Source organism: Aquarana catesbeiana, linkage group LG01 (assembly GCF_042186555.1).
Source record: "Aquarana catesbeiana isolate 2022-GZ linkage group LG01, ASM4218655v1, whole genome shotgun sequence".
In the NCBI taxonomy this organism is placed as follows: Eukaryota; Metazoa; Chordata; class Amphibia; order Anura; family Ranidae; genus Aquarana; species Aquarana catesbeiana.
Window position 1 is genome coordinate 882,320,702 of NC_133324.1, and position 24,040 is coordinate 882,344,741.

Below are 24,040 nucleotides of genomic sequence, written 5' to 3' on the forward strand. Positions count from 1 at the left end.
CCTCTGTGGAACCAGCTCTTCTTGTCCCCAAGAGCGATACAAAGTGCACTTTGCCTGGCATCTTTCTAGCAGCCTGGAGAGCGATGCCAGCAGAAGCTGGAAGAGGAACAGGTCAGTGTAATAAACATCAAATACACTGCACTTTTGCAAAGGGCATGTTAGCAAAAAAAAGGTTATTAAACTGCTTTCACCCTGATTCGCAGGTGCAGTGCGGTGCACCTGCCGCTTTCCTGTGGGTTAGCTGCACTGAGCCATGAACTTCTATTACATCCTGCGGGCTTGGTGCGCTTTCAGAAAGTGCACCACATCCACAAGATGTAATAGAAGTCTATGGTACTTTTTTGTGCACGGGGGGGGGGGTGGGGGGGGTGGTATCTGGTTTTCACAGGTATCTTCTCCCACTTCGGCTCGGATCGCCTCCTCTCCCCCTCCCTCCCTGCAGTCTTCTGAGACATGTCACGTGTCCCAGAAGACTGCGGGACTATTCACACGGCTTTCTGTATGCCCAGTGAGCACCCGACTGTAAAACTGCAAGCTCACAGCCAGTTGCCCGCAGTTGGGATGCAGGCACCGGTGACAAAGCAGCAAAGGAGGAATGGCTCAGGTGAGCACATCGCTGGATCCTAGGACAGGTGAGTGGCTGCTCACTGGAGCTCCTCTTTAGGTGGCCCTCGCTCTTCAAAAGGTTGAGCACCAGTCCATTAGGGGCGGCGGAGTGCCACCCCCTCTATCCACGGCCGCCACCCCCATGCTCTATCCACGGCCGCTATTTTGCAGAACACCACCACCCCCTATTCATGTGTCTGGCCCCTGAGCTACAGCGGCGGGGGTGTTTTTTGAAGCACCCAATTAGAGCCAGATGCTCTAATAGGCTTCAAAATAGGGTGGGATCATGGCCCAGAGCCTTGTGTCAGGAGCCCACCAAGGTGTTAGAACAGCGAATTAATATTCAGAAGCAGGTCTGAGAGACGTTTTCCGATTGACCGAAAAGAGAAAGGTCCAAATGGCCGCCGAGGAGGAGGGAGGAGACGGAAGTCACCGCGATGCCTGTGGAGAACAGGGGAAGGAAAAGCCGCCACCGCCGAGCAAGGGAAGCCGCCGATGAAGCCCGGGAGAAACACTGCCCACCATAGATGGGGTAAGTGCACCAGACCCACCCGACTGACCGGGGAGGTGGTACTGTTTGCCGCCCCCCCCAAAACAAATTACCACCGTTCACCACCATTGAGCACCACTGTCTTAGGGGAAGTCAGAACATTATTCAAAGTGACAACTATGCAAAATCGAGTTATATGTTGTGGGAGTATTCGCTCTTTATCACATGCCGTTATCTTTAAAATAGGAAAGAGTATATATATATAACAACACCAAAGCAGTTAGTGACTGAAAGATCTTTATTATTGTAGCACATCCTCATAATAATCTGTACTGCAAAATAATAAATCACAGAACAAAATATCAATGCAGAACCTATTTTCATTTACCTGTACAAATAAAAGAAACAAAGCAGCTTACATGGCATCAGTAGTAACATATTGCAGTGTTGTATAATAAACTTGGTTGTAAAATGTTAGTAGTGCCGTATTCTATACATGGTGTACTGGTCAGCAAGATGCTTGTACAAACAACACATATCAGATCAGTTTGTCATTGAGCACATGCTCACAAAACAAGACTATGAAATAGTTTTGCGTACATTCAATGAGGTTAATAAAATAAAATGTATTCATATGCATTTCTTCAGTTCCAATGGAGAGGGCCCCTGATAAATGATTGAGTTGTGGAGCTATCCTTTACAAGGTCAAAGATACAGCCCAAGTCTTGAGATACATCGTTTTCCATTATGCTGAGGAACAAAGATCACGGATAGAAGACTTGAATTTTCTGTGCCATAACTAAAGTATCTGCAATTGTATTGGCTGGCATGCTGGGAAAGAATATCTTCTTTAAACTCTGAATTTTACACAGATTTATCAGAAAAGAATAAGTGCTTTCATTTCTTGGGCAATGAAAAAAGAATAGTCAATGCTTAATGGGCATCAGTGGTGGATGGGAGGGCAACAAAACCCACATACCTCATACTGCAGGAACACTGACCTAGCAGTACAATCCGATTTACAAATTCTATTCTGAACTTACAGTTATGCTCATTTGTTTTTGAAAAGGGCAAAACCTCCAACAAGGTAGTGTATGCTCTAACAAATAAATTGTTAGTTTTCAGGAACTCCTGGATTGTGCACCTTTGACTTTGTTGCTGTGTCATTTGCAGTTGGCCATAGGTTCAGTAAACCACATATAAGGAATAATTGTAAATAAGGCTTGGTTGAAAATCTCAGTTGGTTAATGGTGACTTACCTTGGGAATGCACTGCTTCTAATACAAATAGAACTGTGCAGAACTGGCATTCCAGTTATGTTGTATTAAGACAAATTCCAAGTGTTGGCTGTTCTAAGTATGCTAAGTTTACAGGTTTTTAAAAATAGCTTTAATATACAGAATCCTAGCATTAGAGGTAGCAGAAATAGCAATTGCTACTCATACCAAAAGGGCCCAAGTCTTTTTCTGTGCCAAAGGAAGCATCATTGTGAAATGTTCATCAGCTAGGAGAAGCTTTTAGAGTTTTTATATAGGGTGAGACATTTGTGTATGATTCATATCTGCAATATTCCTGTTAAAAAATGTTTTAGAAGTAGGTTAAAAATCGGCATTTAACAACATTCAGTGTTCTGGTTTGAGAGAATGCAACTTCTCCCTTGGTAATATGATATTTTTTGGACCCATGGGAGACCAAGCATCAGCTACTACTTTGTTCCAATGCAGGATGTCTGGAACCCTCCCTACATCATTGTTATAAGAGGAAAGGTTTCGGATTGCCCCTGCTGGCCCAGTGTTTGTGTTAGAATTAGAGCTGGTTTGAAAGTTTCTATATATACCCTTAATTCCCGTGCTCAAATGCTCACATGGTAGATGCAATAACCTCATCACTGTTGTGGCTTTATGAGTGGTTCTGGAACAGGCGCTCAGCACCAAATGGACCATGCCAGTACCTGTTTGATCCTTGTTCTTTTCCTTAAGGGTCACACATATTTTAGGTACCAAACCCAAACAGGGAAAAGAGCAAGTATGCATTAAGTGATGTATGTGTTGTGTTTCTGGTTTAGTACGGGGCTATAGGACTTCTCTATCCATTTCATATTATACACATGAGTATACCTGTAATAGGTTCCAGTGACCTATCTGTACCTGGGCTGTGTCTGCACCTTACACAGCCCATTAACTAGTTCCCCTCTAGAGCCCCGTTGTCATTTTTTGCACACGTTAAAATCTGCATTTTTTTGGCTACAAAATGACAAAATTCCCCCACCCGAACATGTTATATTTTCTGAAAGCAGAGGCCCTGTAGAATAAAAGGACGGTTGTTGCAATTTTTTTTATGTCGCATGATATTTGCGCAACTGTTTATCAAATGCATATTTTTAGGAAAAAATACAATAAAATACATTTTAGTGCTAAGGATCATAATATAATACCTCATTTTTGGTAAAATAAAAAAGAAGGGATTACGTTGAGTACAATAGAAAGCAAACATGTCTAGTCTTAAAATTTAATGCATTCATATCGCAAAAAACTATGGTACCCAAAGTTCTCCATAGGGGATGCTTTAAAAGCCTTCACAAGACACATGTTTACAGTTAATCATAAATTTTGGCCCTAGATTTATGGCTTTCACAGTGACGTTTGCAGCAATACCTGTATGTATGTATGGTGCAATCATGGTTTACATACACATGTGCATCCTGTGTGCGCATTTGCAGGGACAGATCATGCTTGATTGCACACTGTTCACAAACAGATCGCACACCTGCCCACACTGTAAAAGTGATCTGGTGGGTATACAGCACCTGGATCACTTTCAAATGACAGCTGTCAGTGGGCTGAAAAAAAAAAAAACAATACAAGATTATGGCTGCTATTGTAGCCATTAGCTTGTTCCCAGATAGCTAGAATAACTTTCCACAAATTTTTGGCAGTGTTGAATTGTAAGTCTGTTATCTTGCTGCACATTTTCAATGGCAAGTTGTACACTTGCAGAGCACTTGAAGCACAAGTTCTAGTTGACACTTTTCCAATTTGTGGCAAATTTGCATGGCAAGTCTCTAGCTAGAGCGAAGTTGCAGTGGTGAGTCTACAGCAAGAGCTCTGCTAGTCTACAGCGTGAAAATTCAGCCACAGTGACCCCTGTGGTGGGATGACTATTGCACAACATAACTTAACCAGAACTTGCAGCAGACTTGCAGAATTTTGCAAAGAAAGTTGATCTGGAGTCATGCAATGCAGACTTACTGCAATTGTGCAACAAACTTGTGAAGCCTGGCAAGTCTAGCAATAGCTTAGCAAGTCATTTTCAAACTTGCAGCACATATACTTGCTATCTGGGTTTTTATCCCTTATACCTCTCTACATGTACGGAGTATATCCAAAGAGTCTAAGTAGTTAACAGTCCAATCAACTTAAATTGGATATCTATGTAACAAAGCCTAATTCTGATATTGTTTTAATTTCTTGGAGGAAGCAGATGCATCTGTTAAAATACTTTCAGGGAACACAGTATTTAACTGAAGGATTTACAAATCCAGACTGCACTGGCAGGTTTTGTTGAAAAAAAAAAAAAAGAGATCCAAACTCACATCTTCTGAGGCCTTCCTCAGAAAATGTGAGTCTAGGCCTTCCTCAGAAGATGTGAGCTGGGGCCTTCCTCAGAATATGTGAGTTGAGGCCTTCGTCAGAACATGTGAGTTGAGGCCTTCCTCAGAATATGTGAGTTCAGGCCTTCTCCAGAAGATGTGAGTTCAGGCCTTCCTCAGAAGATGTGAGTTCAGGCCTTCCTCAGAAGATGAGAGTTCAGGCCTTCCTCAGAAGATGAGAGTTCAGGCCTTCCTCAGAAGATGAGAGTTCAGGCCTTCCTCAGAAGATGTGAGTTCAGGCCTTCCTCAGAAGATGAGAGTTCAGGCCTTCCTCAGAAGATGAGAGTTCAGGCCTTCCTCAGAAGATGAGAGTTCAGGCCTTCCTCAGAAGATGAGAGTTCAGGCTTTCCTCAGAAGATGTGAGTTCAGGCCTTCCTCAGAAGATGAGAGTTCAGACCTTCCTCAGAAGATGAGAGTTCAGACCTTCCTCAGAATATGTGAGTTCAGGCCTTCCTCAGAATATATGAGTTCAGGCCTTTCTCAGAAGATGTGAATTCAGTCCTTTTTTAGAAGATGTGAGTTCAGGCCTTCCTCAGAAGATGAGAGTTCAGACCTTCCTCAGAAGATGAGAGTTCAGGCCTTCCTCAGAAGATGTGAGTTCAGGCCTTCCTCAGAAGATGAGAGTTCAGACCTTCCTCAGAATATGTGAGTTCAGGCCCTCCTCAGAATATGTGAGTTCAGGCCTTCCTCAGAATATGTGAGTTCAGGCCTTTCTCAGAAGATGTGAATTCAGTCCTTTTTCAGAAGATGTGAGTTCAGGCCTTTCTCAAAAGATGTGGGTCCAGGCCTTTCCCAGAAGATGCGAGTTCAGGCCTTTCCTAGATGATGTGAGTTCAGGCCTTTCTCAGAAGATGGGAGTTCAGGCCTTCCTCAGAAGATGCAAGTCCAGGCCTTCTATAGATGATGGGAGTTCAAGCCTGCCTTAGATCATGTGAGTCTAGGTCTTCCTTAGATTCCTTAGATGATATAAGTTCAGGCCTTTCTCAGAAGATGTGTTACTAAATGGGGCAAGGAGAAGCAGATAAGGAATTTTAACTGAAACTGCATATCTGTTTTAAGATGCTGGGACTGTAAAAAGATATTTGTCCTCCACTGGCGTAAGGTGGAAAGAAATATCTTAATATAAATGTATAATTATGTATGTAAAACATTCACAGTTAAATAGATAACTAAATAAAAGAGCAATTTTTATCCTTTTTCTTTCTTGGGTAAAGCGGAGCAAGATTTCATCCCTACTAGATGCTTTATTTCTGTCTTGGACCACTTCAAGGAAATCTTACTCATTACGGCCATGAGAGGCTCAGAGCTTAGCTTATTGTCACTAAAACTGATCTCTAGTACACTCTAAATTCGTTTACATTCTAGTGTAAATGAATTTGTGAAACACTTAGTTTACCTGAAAAGCCAGAGTCTCACCCTTTCACTGGGTGTCAGGAGGAGGGAGAGATCTCTCTGTTGGAGTCTCAAGTGGAAGTAAAAATTCCAACAAGGCTTATCTATTTCCAGTCTACAGAGTAATTTATTAAAGTGATATAGTACACAATGTTACAAGTAAAGACAGGAGGATGAAGTTGTGCCTTTGTTGTGTCTTGAAAAATAATAATAAGAGCTTTATTACAGCTCCTTACATTTCAACATTTTTGCCAAAAAGATAAAATGTTTTTATTCACATCTATAATGATGTCTGCAGAATATTTGTGGGATTCACTGCAGCATAAAATAGTTACAAATAGAAAACCACAACATTTTCAAAGATTTGTGTAGTTTGACTTGAAATGACATACATAAAGGCAAATTCATTATCCATTTATAAAGCAATAAATGTTTTCTCAAAATTATAAAATAACTTTTATATTTTATGGAACACAATGACTAGCACTGAAAATATATACATGCTTACACATTTTCAGAAACTAGGGCTAATTGCAGGCAATTCTTTTTAAAGTTTTGTAAAAAAACTGGGGAAGGGATATAACCTATCTCAATTATATTTGTGGTTTGTGTATTTAGAAAAGACTGAAAACAAACAGATTTTTTAGTATAATGGGGAAGGGTTGGAACAGTCTTTCTCAACTTTTTTGCCCAGAGGAACCCTGGATTATTATTATTATTGAATTAATTGTGGGTAATTGGTGGTAAGTGGGAAGAACTATGGTGTTGGGGAAGACTCTTGGATGGCAAGAAGATCAAACCAGTCAATCTTGAAGGAAATCAACCCTGAATATTCACTGAATGGACAGATCCTGAAGCTGAAACTCAAATACTTTGGCCACCTAATGCGAAGAGAGGACTCATTGGAAAAGACCCTGATGCTGGGAAACATGGAAGGCAAAAGGAGAAGAGGAGGACAGAAAACAAGATGGATAGATAGCATCATTGAAACAATGAACATGAAGTTAAGCAAGCTCCGAGAGGCAGTGGAGGACAGAAAAGCCTGGCGCGCTATGGTCCATGAGGTCACGAAGAGTCAGACACGACTAAACGACTGAACACCAACAACAACAAAGTGGGAACAATTCACCCATTTATAGTGGTGGTTGAGAATGGCTGGTTAGAGCCTCTGCTAGGTAATTATCACAAAAACATAAAACAAAGCAACAATCACAGTTAGATCGCTTCCTGGCGCTACCCAAATAGGATCAACATATATATTAATCAGATCTGCCTAGACAGCACTCTCACCACTTGTACTCTAAAACAAAAATAAGACATAATTATGATATAATGCCAGCAGACATATATATCCTGAAATTCAGCAGTTTGGTATACAAGTACTCTTTTGCCAGCAAAACCGTACTTGCCACTGAAGCCCAAATCATTTAAAGTGATGTCCTCTATATGTTCTACATTGAACATCAATGTACCTTGAGGCTAATGTACTGGGAAAAACTGAGTTGTTGGTTATAGTAACCGAATGAATGACCAAATGTGCAACTTATATTTAGTATTTTTTACTGGTATCCCATTGGTTCATACAGCATTTACTTATGTATCTTATTTAAGTGCTAATATTTGGATGCTGATGGATGAGATCACTCATGGATCTCTGATGTCTCTTGTGGACTCCTGCCACCAGGGTTCCAAGCTCCATCCCCTCAACCTTAAAGTTTCAATACCTCTGTTTTATAGTGCTTACTATAATGTAGACAAAAATCCAAAGGGAAGTGTATATCTCCTTGTAAAAGGCTTGGCAGGAAGGTGGGAATTCAATTGGTGATTCAACTTGGCCACAGTGAACATGAAATATCAAATTTGAGTGGACTGATTTAATTAAATGTACTCAATTAATTCACAGAAATGCAGGGAAGAATTAATTCCTAGGTGACATGAAAGGAATCTCTTGTGTTCACATACAATACGAAGAGGCAGAGCCATTACAAATATTGGCACCTCAACCCTGTTAAGGGAGTTAACAAGATATCTTCTTCTGCATTTGGGCACCTTTCAAAAACACGCTGATTCCTTTCTCTCAGCACTTTCCTAGAAACATAATAACCAGCTCCAGATGTCATCTGTCTATTTTCCAAAAGCCTCTAACATTATCTCATTATTATGCCTGCTATGTCCAATCTCTGTTTGTTTTCCTTCGGTTTTGGTACTGATAGGGGTAATACCAACACACTGCACTGATTTGGCGGTTAGCAACTGCTCTTTAAATGTTTTTTAGAGGATATCTGTCATATATTGTAAAGGGATCATTGGTATTTAATAGTGATAAGCAGTTAGGAATAAGGTTCGAATTTGCTCCTTGGGTTCACAGCGAAGCCAAAGGGTTTGTGAATTGCAAACATTTGTTTGAAATATTTACATTTTCACCATCAGGAATTAAGGGGCAGCCTATAATGCAGTGCATTGCCTTTATTCTGAGTCACAATAGCCAATAAGGTGAAGGCATGGAGATAACCCAGCCCCTTCATAATTAAAGGGTGCTCACACAGTAGCTATTTTGTGTGCTGGAGCTGTTAGGGAGAGCTGAGAATTTTGTTTTTAATTTATTTTTAATTTTGGATTTGGTTCCCTGTGGCAGTGCCCAGCTTCCCATGCATTTTGTTTGATAGTAGCTTCCTTGTTAGCCCTTCAGATGACCAGAGTTATAGAACAAGTTCTGCCCCCATAGACTCTAACATGCTTTGCAAACTTCAAACTTGATTCACAAAAGTGTTTGCAAACCGGACCCTGGCAGATTCATCCCAATGAGCACTAGGATGTCATACTTTTGTCTGCGTTTCACAAAAAGAAGGGTTTTTGTTATAATTTAAGATTCACTCTATGTTTGTGTGTCTTGTGTGTATAGAAGGCTTGTGAGGGTACAGGGGACTTAATGGATGGAAAGGTAGCCTTGCCATATGAATATAAAATGTAATAACTACAAATCAGACACTTCCTCAATAGCTCTAAGCCTCTCTCCACGTGGCACAGGGACTACACTCCCTTGGAAGCGATCTGCACCAGCACAGAACCCCAAAGACACTTGGTCTCAGACATATATTCACTCCTGTTCATAGGCTGCGATCCCAAGGCAAACACAACCAGCCAGCACTGGGAAAGAGAACTCGTATTAGATCTGCCTAAGGAAGAATGGGAGAAAATCTATGACCACATTCATAAAGGGTCCATCAACATATCAGCACAAGAAAATGGATTCAAAATCTACTCTAGATGGTACAGGACCCCAGAAAAGATTCATAAATACCACCACAGTGAAAGAAGTACATCGCATTACCACTCAAATAACAACCTAAACTCCAGACTTCACCCCGGCTCAATGTTTCACCACACATCCATACCCCATTCGGCCTACAAAAAATCTCTCGCCCTCCACCTCATCAATGCTGCCAAACAATGATTACCTGTACATTGGAGAAATAACAACCCCCCTAATATTTCTGAGTGGCTCCAATGCATAGAGAGAATTGCTGAAATGGAGGCCCTAATTCACCAAGCAAAAGAGACGCCAACAAAATTTCAAAAAACCTGGGCCTACTGGCTACACTTTAAGGAATCAGCAGATTTCCATAACCTCTTAATTGACTCACAATCACTTGACCTGGGGAAACCCACAAGACATTGTATGCCTACACGTAAAATACAAATACAAGCTGACACCCCCCCCCCTTCTTTTTACCCTCCCCTGAACAGTGATTAATGCTTCCCAGTAGAGCTTAGAAGTATACAAGACTTTAAACCTGCTGCCATAATATGACATGATATCTGGGGATCGTCCCTAGATGTCCACCCCCAAGGAGGAATTGGATATGAATCGAACTCCAAAGGCATAGAGTGACTCAACTAACCCTCTTAGTAAACCAGTAAAGATGGGAAAACAAATACCAGTATTCAGAGCCCCCACCCACTCACAATAAGTTTCCAATAGGGGTGTTTGGGTGCCGTGCCTGGTTTACCTGTAATTCCCATCTAGAGTGCTCCAAATATACCACCCCAACCCTCACCAGTTTAGACCCCTATGAAGTGGTAATTATACACTCTATGAAGACTTGTTTACTTTACATTGCAATGTCAATATCTTGGTAGCATTCATGTTTTATCATTTGTATAACATGTAACTGCTTCACTGTTTTTACCTGTGAATCTGAAAACTTTAATAAAAAAATTGAAACAAAATAAAAGGTAAAAGCTGTGAGGGGTGAGTTGTGCTGATGGAGGAAGTAAAAGTACAGTTTATTAGGTGGAGGTTGGATAGACCCCCCTGAAGAGATGAGTTTTCAGGGATCGCCTAAAGGTGGGCAGAGAAGGATACATCCAAAGAAATTGAGGTAAGGCGTTCCAGAGGATGGGAGAGAATCTGGAGAAATCTTGGAGGCACGGGAGAAGGTGATGAGGAATCAAAGAAGCAGGAGGTCTGGGGAGGAGCAAAGAGGGCGGTTTGGTTGATATTTTGAGATAACGTTGATGATGTAGCTGGGGGCAGAATTGTAGATGACTTTGTATGTTGTTATAGGTATTTTGAATTTTATTTGTTGGGCGAACAGAAGCCAGTGGAGGGACTAGCAGAAAGAGGCGGCAGACAATAAGTGTTGTCCCTCATATGGAGGAATAGTCTCTCTTCTGGAACCAAATCTCTGTGCCTCTCTTTCTGCCTACAATGACCACCTTTAAAATCTGATGTACAGAGGTTTAAAAAAATCTACTATGTAACTGCAGTCAGTTTTTTTGCACGAAAATTTTCATCAAGCCTTCAAAATATAATACTATTTTTCAAACACAAGTATACAAAGGAAAAGTAGGGGGTAAAAAAATGCCCAATTGTGTTTGACGAAATAATTTTTAGTGCATTAATTTGTAAAGTCCACATGAACGTGAGGGGATTGTCGTTTACTTACAATATTTAGTGCTAAAAGGCTTTAATCCTTCCCATTTCAGAACGTTAAAAGGTGTGCATATGGTGGCATCCCTGCTGGCCCAGTACTATACACAGCAAACAGCAGAATGTGCATAGCTAACCATGGCTTTTGATATGTAGAACAGAGCTAAATGGAGTAAGCCAACCACAGGAGCCTCTACTAGTCCAGACACACCAGTCCTTCTAGAAGATGCCAGAGTTGTCATGTTGCCATTCTGGCTTGGATTTAGTTCAAATAAAAGGAATACAGTTACTTCTTTTATGCAATTTGTTTTTCCAAGTAAACTTGAAAGGAAAAATTAATGTGCAGCTACTGAGTAATGTGGCCTTGAGTCTGCCTCAGTCAGTGCTAAGCCGGGGACATGTAAGGAACGTACACACCTATGTAATAAAAGGTAAGGGATAGCTATCTGATATAAGGGTATAAAACAAAAGTTCAAGATTTTTTATTTTTTTTTACCATATGACATACATTAAGGATCTGTTGAAATTAATGGATGCAAATAAAAGTGCACGTCAAATTTGCATCAATGTGCATTACACAACAATGCACATAGGGTGGATAATACTTATTTATACCCAGTGAAGTGACTGGCCTCATGTGATACACAGAGATGAAACAAATCCTCCTACATATGTTGTACCTATTTATCTACGGCCCTCTCTTCTCTACAGCCAGACTTTATACAGCATTTTTCATCTCCAGGACTCAGGGGGAGGGATCTGACCTCACACACTGCATAGCAGGGAGCTGAGTGTAATCTGAGACCTGACTGGAGGGAAAGAATACCTCCCACTAAATCGATCTCATAGGGACACATGCACAGCTGAGGCTCTCAATCTCCTGCTGTGTGCTGGAAGGGGGGCTCCTGAAATTGTCGGGTGTCGGCTTAGACTGTCCGAAGTGGCTCATGCAGATAGCAGAAGAATGAGAGAAGATACAGAAATCACACTCTGTGCTTTGGATAGAGGCAAGTGCACACTATAAAAGGATATGCTTTTTTCATTTTTCATTTCAGAGGTTTACAACTACTTTAGGACATGCCAGCAGCCATTAATTAGCAGACACAGATCATAAACAGAAACAGAGCAGTCACGGTCATAAAAGAGTACCACATTCTCAGTAGTATGGGGAAACATGGGACTACCTGAATAGGAGTCAGTGAATTATGAGGACAAAAGCTGAATAAGGTAAAGTCGTTTGCAAGAGCTTATAAAGGCTATCCCATACTGTAACACTAGGCCTTATGGCCTCTATCAGAGCTGCCAGACTGATAGTCTATGGTTCCAGGGCCCGCTGTCAGTAATACCATTTCCCCATAGAAGTATGAAGAGTCTTTTGACATGCGGCCTACATACAATAATAGCTGCTGCAGGACTCAGAGGAGGAGTCTGAGTTTGACTTTTCATTTAGAGAGAGGAGAGATCTCTTCCTGATAATTGCCACCTTGTCCAGTACACTAAATGTACAGAACTATTTTAATAATCAGAGCCCCACAGAATAAAGCTGACCATACATTGATCAAATGTTGTCGCTTCATGCTCAATAGCACACAGTTCAAGCTGTGAGTGGTCCTGTCAGCATCACCTAGCTTGACAATGGTCAAATGAAACAGGAGTAAGGTGGAAAAAAGTTGACCAATAGTAAGAGTGCAGCCAATTAGATGCAGTCACTGTTTGGGTATTCAGACAGCCACGAGTACTGCAGTCTGAATACAATAGCTGTTGAGAGATTCCTACATACACGTAGTTTTACATGGATGGGGGAATAGTTAATTAAATCCTAATTGAAGGGGAAATGTGGGATATAAAAAAACCAAACATACGTACTTACCTATATGGTTGCAGCATCAGTTAGATGCTACAGCTTTCTGCCACCGGCTCTAGGACTGAGCGATCACATGACCGCTGATCACTCAGTTCTTCGGTCTTCACTGAGCAGACAGCTGGTAACTGTCAGTGTCAGTTCAGCAGCACGCTGAAAAGCTGAGCCAGCTGTCGGCCAGGAATCTGGGTGGATCCCAACAATATTGGTGGGATCCTTCCAGAGCCTGGACTGGCTCTGTGACCTCAGCGAAAGCCTGCTGTCGGTTCAATCTGGGTCACAGATTACAGAACTAAGTGCACTCCTGTGACCCAGAAGAGAAGTATGGCCAAAAAAAGCTTTGACCATACTTCTTTTTAAATCTAAATGTGTATGACTAGCAATTAGTGTTGCTTACCACAAATAAATTGTTTCTGACCCAGTAGAGAGCTGCAGCAAGATTTCTTACTATCAGCCACTTTCTATGGTGAACAGTGGAGGATCAGCATATAGGTGGGTGCACCAGCATTAGAATAGAACTATGGTGGGTCCTGACACTCACTGGGAGGATGAGCTGAATTTTTCTCACCCCTAGTTCTCAAGGATGTACCTTCTCATATAAAGCCACTTGCAAAGAGGCATCAAGACTGCAGCCGGAGTACATTATGTTTATCATTATCAGTGAGGTCACATAAGACGATCAACATATTTCTGGGTTCAAAAACTCCCTCTTCATCAGGGCTACAAAAAAGTACACATATAGTTATAAATATAGAGACTATAAAAGTTTTATAAAGCTCTTCTATGTATATAATTTGTTCTATGATTACGTTCTATGATTTTTTTTATCATTTATTTATGTATATAATTTGTTCTAGGATTACGCTCTATGATTTTTTTTTATCATTTATTTATGTATATAATTTGTTCTATGATCACGCTCTATGATTTTTTTTATCATCTATGTCATTTTTATTATCTATTTATAAATAAATCCATACTTTTTTTGCAGCCTTGATGAAGGAGTTTTTTGGCTGTTGAAAAGTGTTGGATATTTTATGTGATCTTACTAAAAATAATCAAAGTACCTTGGACTCTTATACCATTTGGTCTAGCGCTCCTCCTATTTGTCCATATTTTGTCATCAAAAAAAGACTCTTTGGGGTTGATTTCCTAAAACTGCAGAGTGCAAAATTTGGTGCAGCTGCACCCGATTTTGAACTTCCCAGTTTTAGTAAATAAACCCTCATTGTGACAATGTTTTACATCTTGAATCTATATCTTGCATAATGCTTTCCTAAAGTTGCACTATTATTGTTCACAGATCAGTCACACATATTGTATATTAACATATATTTGATCATTTGTTAGTTCCCATTAGCTTTCCAATACATCCTGTTAGTAGAAGACATAACATGGGGTAAGGCGTATGGTAATAAATAAAACATATCTATATTTTGGGAACTAGGCTTTAGTGTATAGTTAATAAAGCAATTCATTGTATATATATATATATAATGTTTATTACATTTTATATATATATTAAATATAGCAAATATTTTTATTTATTTTATATTTAGCAAAATTTTATACCGAATAGATCGATAAATTTTATTTAATAAATAACTTCTGATAAATGATAAACTTTTTTTTTATAAGATATAAAGAGGGGAGAGATGGGTAAGGGAGGAAACCGCTTGGGCTTTCTATGTAATCACATGTGACACACTAACCCTCTGTGACTGCACTCTGACCATGGCAGATTCAAAGCGCACACAATTACTAGAAGATTGTACATTGTGATTAAGCACTGACTACAGTGTGAAACGCGTCAGCTTTCCTGCTTTGTGATGCTGTGGCATGTATTTTTATGATTATACTTAAATAAGGATCGAAGATTACTTCTGAGTGCGGCTGTCCAGGATTTCTCCTTTACCTCTCAATTACCACTGCCTGCACCTGTTACTTCCAGCATGGAGAAAATGTTTGTTCCTCACAGACCTCTTTCAGAGCGGTGATATTTTTCTCTCTAAGGTAGGAAACCACTTGGGCTTTCTATGTAGTCACATGTGACACACTAACCACTCTGTGACTGCACTCTGACCATGGCAGATTCAAAGCGCACACAATTACTAGAAGATTGTGCCCCAGCACGACATCAGTGTGTGACCAAACGAGCGATGTGCTGACATCACCGCACTTCTTAAATCCCAGAAGGATGGGCGTTTATGCTATAGCCGGCCGGCTTAAGTTTATCCAATGGAAATTGATGTAAGTGCATTACTTTTATGGTAGAATAAAGTTTTTTTTGTTTTACACTATGGCGAGCCTTTATCTTTTTGGGTAACTTCCATGAGCATGACTACCTGAAGGGTATGCGTGGAGGGTTCCTGCTGAGATTGAGCCACGATTGTTACTACATCTGCGTTGTGGGAAGTTGATATACGGTGGGATTGCCTTATATATATATCTCCTTGCAAGACTAAAGGCCCTGGCTGGGTATTAGCCACAAGTGTGTTAAACCTCCTGTGATGTCCAGCCAGCTTGTCCATGCAAGCTGGCAAGCAGGCATTTCTTATGGTGGAGGTGTCACTTTGTTTGTGGTGTTGGATGGTCTCATTATCACTAAAGGGACATTTTTATTTTTGGATTTTCTATATATATCATTGCGATTTGCACTGTGGGTGTAACACCCAATCCCGATCACTCAACAAGGATTGATATTCTATATTGGGAAATTTTTTCACTAACTGGTTTATTCCTTTTTGATATTTTTTGTTATAGTTTTCACAATTTATGTTTGTGATTTAGTGCAACTTTATTTTACAACTACTTGAAGATTCCATGATGTATTTGTACTTCTATGGCCCCAAACACAGCTGCATGGTGATAGAACATTCTCTCCATAGTATGGTGACTGCATGGAGGACACAGATGTGTTTTACAATACCACTGGAATCCAGCATTCTTCCCCGCATGGAATGAACACAGGCTTTCTAATATGATAATCTATGCTCAGTATCTATTCACAAGTTTTGGAGATACAAACCTAAAAGGGAACCTTTACTGAGAAGACCCCAGTCAGAAAATGCTAGTTAGCTGGCTGTCATGCTGATCCTTTTTTCTTTGTTTGACCTGAGTGACCTGGAACAAGTATGTAACAAATGAAGTCAGAAGGCTAAACTTGCATACTTGTTCTCGCCGGTTAACGACCCAAATATTGAAGCCATTAGATCAGCAGGTGACTAGCATTCTCAGAAGATGTCAGAAGTGGGAGGCTATGTATCTCTCAGCAGAGGTTTCCTTTAAGTGAAAATACTGACACAAGCTGCCTACAGATAAATGACTCCCTATAATAGTAACTCTGCACCATGGCTCTTCGCTGAACTTTGGCTAATTGTGTAAGTAAACTTGCTTGTAGGGCAGAGAAGTTGTGTGCTCCTCCCGTAATCCTGCTGGGACAGGCGGGGTACATTACTGATATGAGAAAGCTGTGCCAGAACTATGGAATCTGCAAATACTGTGCTCTCTAAGGGCTCATTTACACTTGCTTCGGCTTCAACACACATTAATGGCTAGTTTACACTTGCTTCAAAACAAGGCTTCGGAACATGCTTTGTTAAAGGTCTCTGAACGCCAGTCAAAGGTCCTGTCACTAAAGAAGAAGCAAGTGTAAACTAGCTGTTAATGTGTGTTAAAGCCGCAGCAAGTGTAAATGAGCCCTAAATCACTTACTGAGTATACAGTAGAGCTGCATGATTCTTTAAAAAATGAGAATCACGATTTCTTTGCGTATAATAAAGATCACGATTCTTGGCGTAACATCATTGTTCACATTATACAAAAAAATTGGGCTAACTTCCTTTTTTTTTTAATTCATTGAAGTATATTTTTTCCCAAACAATTGCATTTGAAAGACCACTGCACAAATACAGTGCGACATAAAATATTGCAAAGACCGCCATTTTATTGTAGGGTCTCTATATGTAATGTTTGAGGGTTCTAAATAATATGGAAACCTGTCTTTGGCAGGTATCCTGTTCCCACTTCCGGGAGTCCGGGCCGCGGCCCGTGACATCACCGCGGGGCTCCCTCCTCCTCTCCCTTTTGCCGGGCCAGTAGGAGAGAGGAGCGAGGCCTCGCGCACGCTCAGTATGGTTCCCAGCGTGAAGCCGTAAGGCTACACTGCCGGGTACCCTTACCCGCAATGGCGGCGGCAGCACCAAACAGCTGATGGAAACATCAGCTGCGGTGCCGACATCGCTGGACTCCAGGACAGGTAAGTGTCCTATTGTTAAAAGCCAGCAGCTGCAGTATGTGTAGCTGTTGGCTTTTAATTTTTTTTTGGGGCGGAACACCACTTTAAGTGGTTAAACTGACCTCATTTGCAGACCGAAGTTCATCCCTTTGCTCTCTAAAAGAACAGAAGGATACAATGTTTCTTTGAGCAATATTTATCAGCTGCTTTTTTTTAAAGCTGTGGGAGAATTGCTCTGCACTTGTTACATGAATCGTGCAAATACTGGATTAAGATGGTGACAGGGTTGAAACGAGATCGCAATTTTCTAATGATTAATCGTGCAGCTCTAGCACACAGCTTCATTTTTAATCCTTGCCAGTGTTCCTATTTAAAGTGGTAGTAAAGTCTTTTTTTTTTTACTTTTACCTACAAGTAAGTCTATTAAAATGCTTACCTGTAGGTACAGTGAACATCTCCTAAACTTGCACTGTTTAGGAGATATTCACATCGCATGCAGCCGGTGACGTCACCGGTGCATGCGCTCTGAAGGGACGGCATACCGTACCATCCTTTTAGAGCTCCGTGCTGCGGCCGTGACTCCTGCTCGCATGCATGGGAGTGATGTCATCGCGGCGCTGCCAATCAGATGGCTGAAGCACTCGAACCCGGAAGGAAGACTGGGTGAAGATGGAAGCCCTGTCAGCGGTGATAGTTTGCCACTGGAGGGCTTTGTTTTAAGGCAAGCATTTGATAATGGGCTAGTATGCAATGTTTTGCAGGTTTTTTTTCAAAAAGGTGTGGTTTACTACCACTTTAAGCTGATGCTATGACCGCTGCCTCCGGTTTCCTATTTCAGGGTAGTCCCTTTCTCTTGCAGCATCCTTTGGAGCCACCTTTGCATGCAGGGACTGGAGTTGTGTCTCCCTACACTGTGTGCATCAACAGAAACAGACAGCCCTGTAGCCTAGGTTGTCAAGGCACTCCCCTGCTCTTCCATCCTCCTTCACGCTTTCTTCTCCAAATGAACAGACTGTCTCTGGACTACACTGTTCAGGGAAGCAGCACTGGGAGCCAGCAGCAAAAGTTGTAAACTGCAAGTGCCGGGGTTAGAATTTTACCAAATAGTTTGAGTTATGTTTATTTTATTGTACTCAATGGGGGAGATGTACTAAAACTGGCACACTCAGAATCTAGTGCAGCTGTGCATGGTAGCCAATCAGCTTCTAACTTTAGCTTGTTCAGTTAATCTTTGACAATAAAATATGGAAGCTGATTGGTTTCTATGCAGAAATACTCACAATAGTAACCACTAGTAACCACTTACAGTGCCGCTCAAGGTGCTCTGCTGGAAAAGACTCTGCTGGAAAAGACAGCAATGTAAGGGTTCAGGCACACCACTCAGACTTGGCCATTTCACCCTGCCCACCGGGGCTTAGTCATGGAGGTTAAGCTCCTGGTGGGTGGGGCGAAATGCATCAGCCAAGGCTAAAGCCATTCACATTCCTCTCCACCTATTGAGCTGGTGGTGTGCGATGTCTCTCATCCCTCCATGGTTTCTATGCAGAGCTGCAACAGATTTTTTCCACGCTCCAGTTTTAGTAAATCTCCCCCAGTGCGTTAAGTTAAAAAAAAAAAAACACTGAAGGTTTATGGAAGTTTTATGTCAAAAAAACAATATAATTTATTATGGTATATTATTATATTTATGTATGATATATAGGGGGGTAGGGGGAGTGGCTTAGTGCAGCACTTGGTTAGAATCTCGCCCAGGTCACTGTCTGCATGGAGTTTGCATGTTCTCCCTGTACTTGTGTGTGCTTCCTCCTTGTATTCCAGTTTCCCCCCACATGTCAAAGACATGCTTGTAGGTTAATGAACTCCTGTCTAAATTGGCCCTAGTATGTGTATAAATTGGCTATGCACATGTGCTATCACATCCCAAGTCGAGCAATTGAAGAAGATAATGGACAGACCTGGTGACCTCTCTCCAATAAACATTCACCAAGAAAATTCTATGGAAAATGCTCGGTCATGGTGCCAGGGAGCTGGTAGAGAGTTAAATATGACTAAATAGGAATATATACATTAATAATATGTGGGCACTCCCAGTTGTAAAAAGCATACAGTTATCATGCTAACCAACTTTACATTATTAAGATGTATTAACAAGCAAGAAACATAGATGGAACTAGGATATCAGTAGGATGTAACAAAATAAAAAACAATATCCAAATATATATCTGGTATAGGTTTTTGGGGGGTCTAACAATAGTTTTATAGAAGATAATATAACAAGTTTAGAAGCACAGTGCAGATGGCTGAAGAGAAAGAGCCCCCCCTAGAGGAATTACAAGTGCAGTGCAGACATCCTGCCCAAGCATTGCAGGATCAGTCGATCACCTAGGAGTCCTTTGATACAGATTAAAGCTTGCAGCCTCTTAGAACAATATGATAAACAGATATGACCTAAAATGAACTCCAACTAAACTATATGAATAACAAAGATAAATATTCTTCCTACAGTGACACAAAGCATGTATTTTATATTTAAAAACCATCACCTTCATCAGCCATCTCCTTTTACCTTAGAGCAGGGGTCTCCAAACTTTTCAAACAAAGGGCCAGTTTATTGTCCTTCAGACCTGAGGAGGGCCGGATTGTGGCCAGCAGGGGCGGAAAATGTCACAGGTCCGCCATGACTGAGAATAAATATGGCCTTAGAGTTGGTGGTCAATAGAAGTAGGAGTACTGTCCCTATTAGTAGGAGGATTAGTATCCCCTCATTGGTATCGGTGGAAGAATTAGTGCCCCATTGTTGGTGTCAGTGGGAGGAATAGTGCCTCATATCGGTGGGAGGAATGGTGTCCCAAGGGCCAGATAAAGGCTAGCAAAGGGCCACATCTGGCCCTCAGGCCGCAGTTTGGAGACCCCTACCTTAGAGTAATCCTAAATCTCTTCTCTTATACATATCCTAAACCCCGATCTCTCCACATTCTTCTTCTGTTTACAATGTATGGGCAAACCAGATCCTTCATCCCATAATTAAACAAAGGCAAGATATGTATAATACATTCATTAACAAATAAAAAAACCCTAAGATTTCATCACCAGTGTTGGGATAGCACCTAATGATATAGCAATGTGGACATAAACATGAAGACAAATCCAATTTATTTAACTGGAGTTCATTTTGATCATCTCTTCAGCTCTATTACCACCGTCTGTCATATTTTCATACTATGATCTGATGGCAGGATCTTGGTCTTAGTTTGATCAAAATAGCAACGATAGTGGCCAATGAGATGGCTCCAGAGCGTACCCAGGGCTGTTGTGTCGCCACTTACAATACAACATTTCAAAGTCCCCAGAATATAAACAATCATTCAATGCAGAGCATGCAGCTGTCAATGCTTGGCTGGACAGTGGACACACCTACGTACAGTCTAAATGATTGACACTGCAATCATTGGGGCCTACATGAATTCAGCTCTTGGTTTGCAGCCCCTCTAAGACCTGCCAATCACTTGCCAAATACATCAGCACAATCATAGATACAACAATGCCTGTGACTGATCCTTTAAAAGTGGACCTGTTGCTTAATTAATAAAGGCCTGTTTGATAACAATAGAAATGTTCTGTCCCATGTACTCTAATGCCGTGTACACACGGGTGGACTCTTCGACCGGACTGGTCCGACGGGACGAATCCGTCGGACAATCCGACCGGTTGTGGGCTTCATCGGACCTGCAGTGGACTTTTTCGGTCGAAAATCAGACGGACTTTAGATTTGGAACATGTTTCAAATCTTTCCGACGCACTCGAGTCCAGTGGAAAAATCCGCTCGTCTGTATGCTAGTCTGACGGACGAAAACCGACGCTAGGCAAGCTATAGGCTACTGGCTATAAACTTCCTTATTTTAGTCCGGTCGTAAATCATCACGTACGAATCTGTCGGACTTTGGTGTGATCGTGTGTAGGCAAGTCCGTTTGTTCGAAAGTCCGTCGGAAAGACCGTCGAACCTTTGATGCCGAAAAGTCCGCCTGTGTGTACACGGCATAAGGATCCTTCCACACAAAGGGTCCAATCAGGGTCATCACCTGTCTGTTTTTGATCCGGACCTGATCAGACCCTCCATTAACCCCCCCGGAGGTTGTAAAGGGACTTGTGTCAGTTTACACCCGCCTACCTCCAATCAGATTCAGTCCGAAAAAAAAAAAAAAAAAAGAACAGAAGAGGATCTATTCTCCTCCATCTTGGCAGATCAGAGGGAAGTTGGGTGTAAACAGAGAGTGAGGCCTGTTTACACCCACCAGTCCATAGAGCTGTGTGGGCTTGGTCTGTGTCCGCTCTGCATAAACTGAGCAGACATGGATGTGTCATCCACTCTGCCCAGATCAGCAGGGGATCAGTGGACAGTTTCCCTGCTGATCTAATCAGAGTCTGCCCTGTGTAAATGGGGCCTAAAGCCCTGTACACATGGGCAGAATGTCGGGAAAACTTCTGCCCGTGTGTATGTCGGCCAATGGCAGAGAGCGCTGATCGGAGAGTTCTGGCGGGGAGGGGTGTTCCCCTGTCAGAACACAACAGCTCAGTGGGGGAGATCGCTGGACTAACCTCGCATTGTTAGTACAGTGACTCCCGACCGGAGCTGTCAGTTTTTATTGTTTTTGTAGTATGTACCAGGCTTAAGGCTGGCCATAGGTAATGCAATTTGAAAATCACTCTATTCTTCCATCAACACAGTCAGTGTTGTTGGGGGAATCCCTCCCACGGCACTACTGTGTTCTGCCAGCGGGGAGCCTCCCCTGCTGTCACAACACAATGATCAATGCCAGCTGCTATAGAAGTTGATCGATGGATTGACTTCAGTACAACCAGCCTGCCCATAGGATTGAATCTCGGCTGGTCCTTGCTGAACCGGCTGATATTCGATGCATCTATGGCCAGCTTTAAAGCGAACCTATGTAGGCAAAAAAAAAGGTTCACTTTAAATCACCCCATCCCCAGAAGTATATACGTAACTTTCTTTCACTCACCTGCCATTGTGTTTAGCTTACAATCCAAGAAGAAACGGCTGTTTGTGTCCTGTTTGTGTCACTTTATTTTGGAGATCACACAATAAATGGTGCAAGGACTTGCCGTGGTGTGCAGCCAATTCTTCTTTCTTGGATTGTATGCTTTATGGAGGCGAGCCGGGGGGCTGCAGCCATGTGTGGAGTCTATTAGGCTAGTCCATCTAACCTGGAGTGGTGCGTTTTCCATTATCCATTGTGTTTGGCTGCTGGGAGCAGGTAACTCATAGTGTACACATGGCTATGGCTGGACTGGCGCTGTCACATGGAGTGAGTCACATGCTCCTCCTCGCAGCTGAACTGATAGGTGATTGGTTAGTGAAGGAGAGGTGAATATTTACTGCTAGGCAGGCAAGAGTAAAGAAAACCCATTGCTTTCTCCTATATGAGCAAAGCACAGGTTTAATTTAAATGAATAGTTTTTATGAAGAGTAGATAGGTTTGACCCCCCAAACATACCTCTCTATACTTTGTATAACTGACAGGTACACTTTAAAAAAAAGATAATACATTTCTTCTATTACTTTGTCAATAACAAATGTTGGCAGTGTAAAGAACAGTTAAATGACACATTGCTGAAGTCAGATCTATAAATTCTCATTGGCTACTGCAATGTGTACATTGCTTTCTAAATAAGTATTTCAAAGTTGCATGGATGCCACAAGCATATGCTGTTTTTAGAACACAGGGAAAATGTTGATCTCTGGACAACGCGTAATAATTTATAGAAGTGCAAACATGGCTGACATGGGAGTCTTTGGCCTTCAATACATACATCAAACCAATCTGAATGACACAATACATGAGCTATACATACAGATGTAGTAATCCTCATTTACAGTGATCAGTGGAGTTGTGTTCCTGGGCTGCGCAGAATACTGTCAATAAAGCAAACAAAGAGTGGACGTTGGCATGGCTGGAAAAAGGTGCAAGAACTGCCGGGCACCGGGGATCCGTTTTGCCTTTCTCTTCCGAAAAAAGAGCTGCAACAAGGTGACGGCGGGAGCAGGTTGTAGTTCTGGCGGCTGTGGGAGTGTAGCAGAGGCTAGAAAAGCAAAGCTTTCTTCTTTAGGTCATTCCTCTTCCACAGTGCAAGGCGGTCAAACAATTCAATATTCATCCCAAAGACTTGCTGAAATTCCTCCGGTGACAAGTGTCTCTGTAATAGAGAACCAAGACCACATGTAAACCGCATCAGCAACATAAATTTCCCTGACATTTCTTCAACCTTTTCAGAGATCCACCAACAGAACAGCACATTGGTGTAGTGGTTAGCACTCTCACCTAGCAGCAATAGGGTGGCTGGTTCAAATCCCGACCATGACACCATCTGCCTGGAGTTTGCATGTTCTCCCTGTGCCTGTGTGGGTTTCCTCCCACACTCCAAAGACATGCTGGTAAGTTAATCAGATCCTGTCTAGAAAATGGCCTAGTATGTGTATGTGTTTATAAGCGAGTCGGACCCTGTAGGGTAATGGACTGGGCTATATCAAGATGCAACTCAACTCTAAGCCCTGGCGTGTGCATTTAGTGAAACAGCATTATCTATACATACAATTATATAAGTACAAGGGGAGAATGAGTGCACATCTGCACTGTTCCCACATGACAATTGTGGGGGGGGTTACTTAAACTGGAGAGTGCAAAATCTGGTGCAGATGTGCATAGAAACCAATCAGCTTTCAGGTTTTTATTGTCAAAGCTTAAAGGGTAACTCTAATTTCTGGGAAAAAGAAAACTATATACACACACACTACACAATTGCTACACAAGTCATATTCTAAATAAATTGTATTAAATATTACTTTTCCTTTTCA

The 24,040-nt window shown here is 41.7% G+C and overlaps 1 protein-coding gene across 1 annotated transcript in view; it reads right to left on the reverse strand.

Moving 5' to 3' along the window:
• Nucleotides 1-1,376: 1,376 nt before the first annotated feature.
• Nucleotides 1,377-24,040, reverse strand: part of ABLIM2 (actin binding LIM protein family member 2) — a 238,593-nt gene continuing 215,929 nt past the window's right edge. Inside the window, exon 22 of the mRNA XM_073610745.1 lies at nt 1,377-23,382. Coding sequence (XP_073466846.1) covers nt 23,269-23,382 — 114 coding nt within the window. The 3' untranslated portion in view covers nt 1,377-23,268. The remainder of the gene's footprint in view (nt 23,383-24,040) is intronic.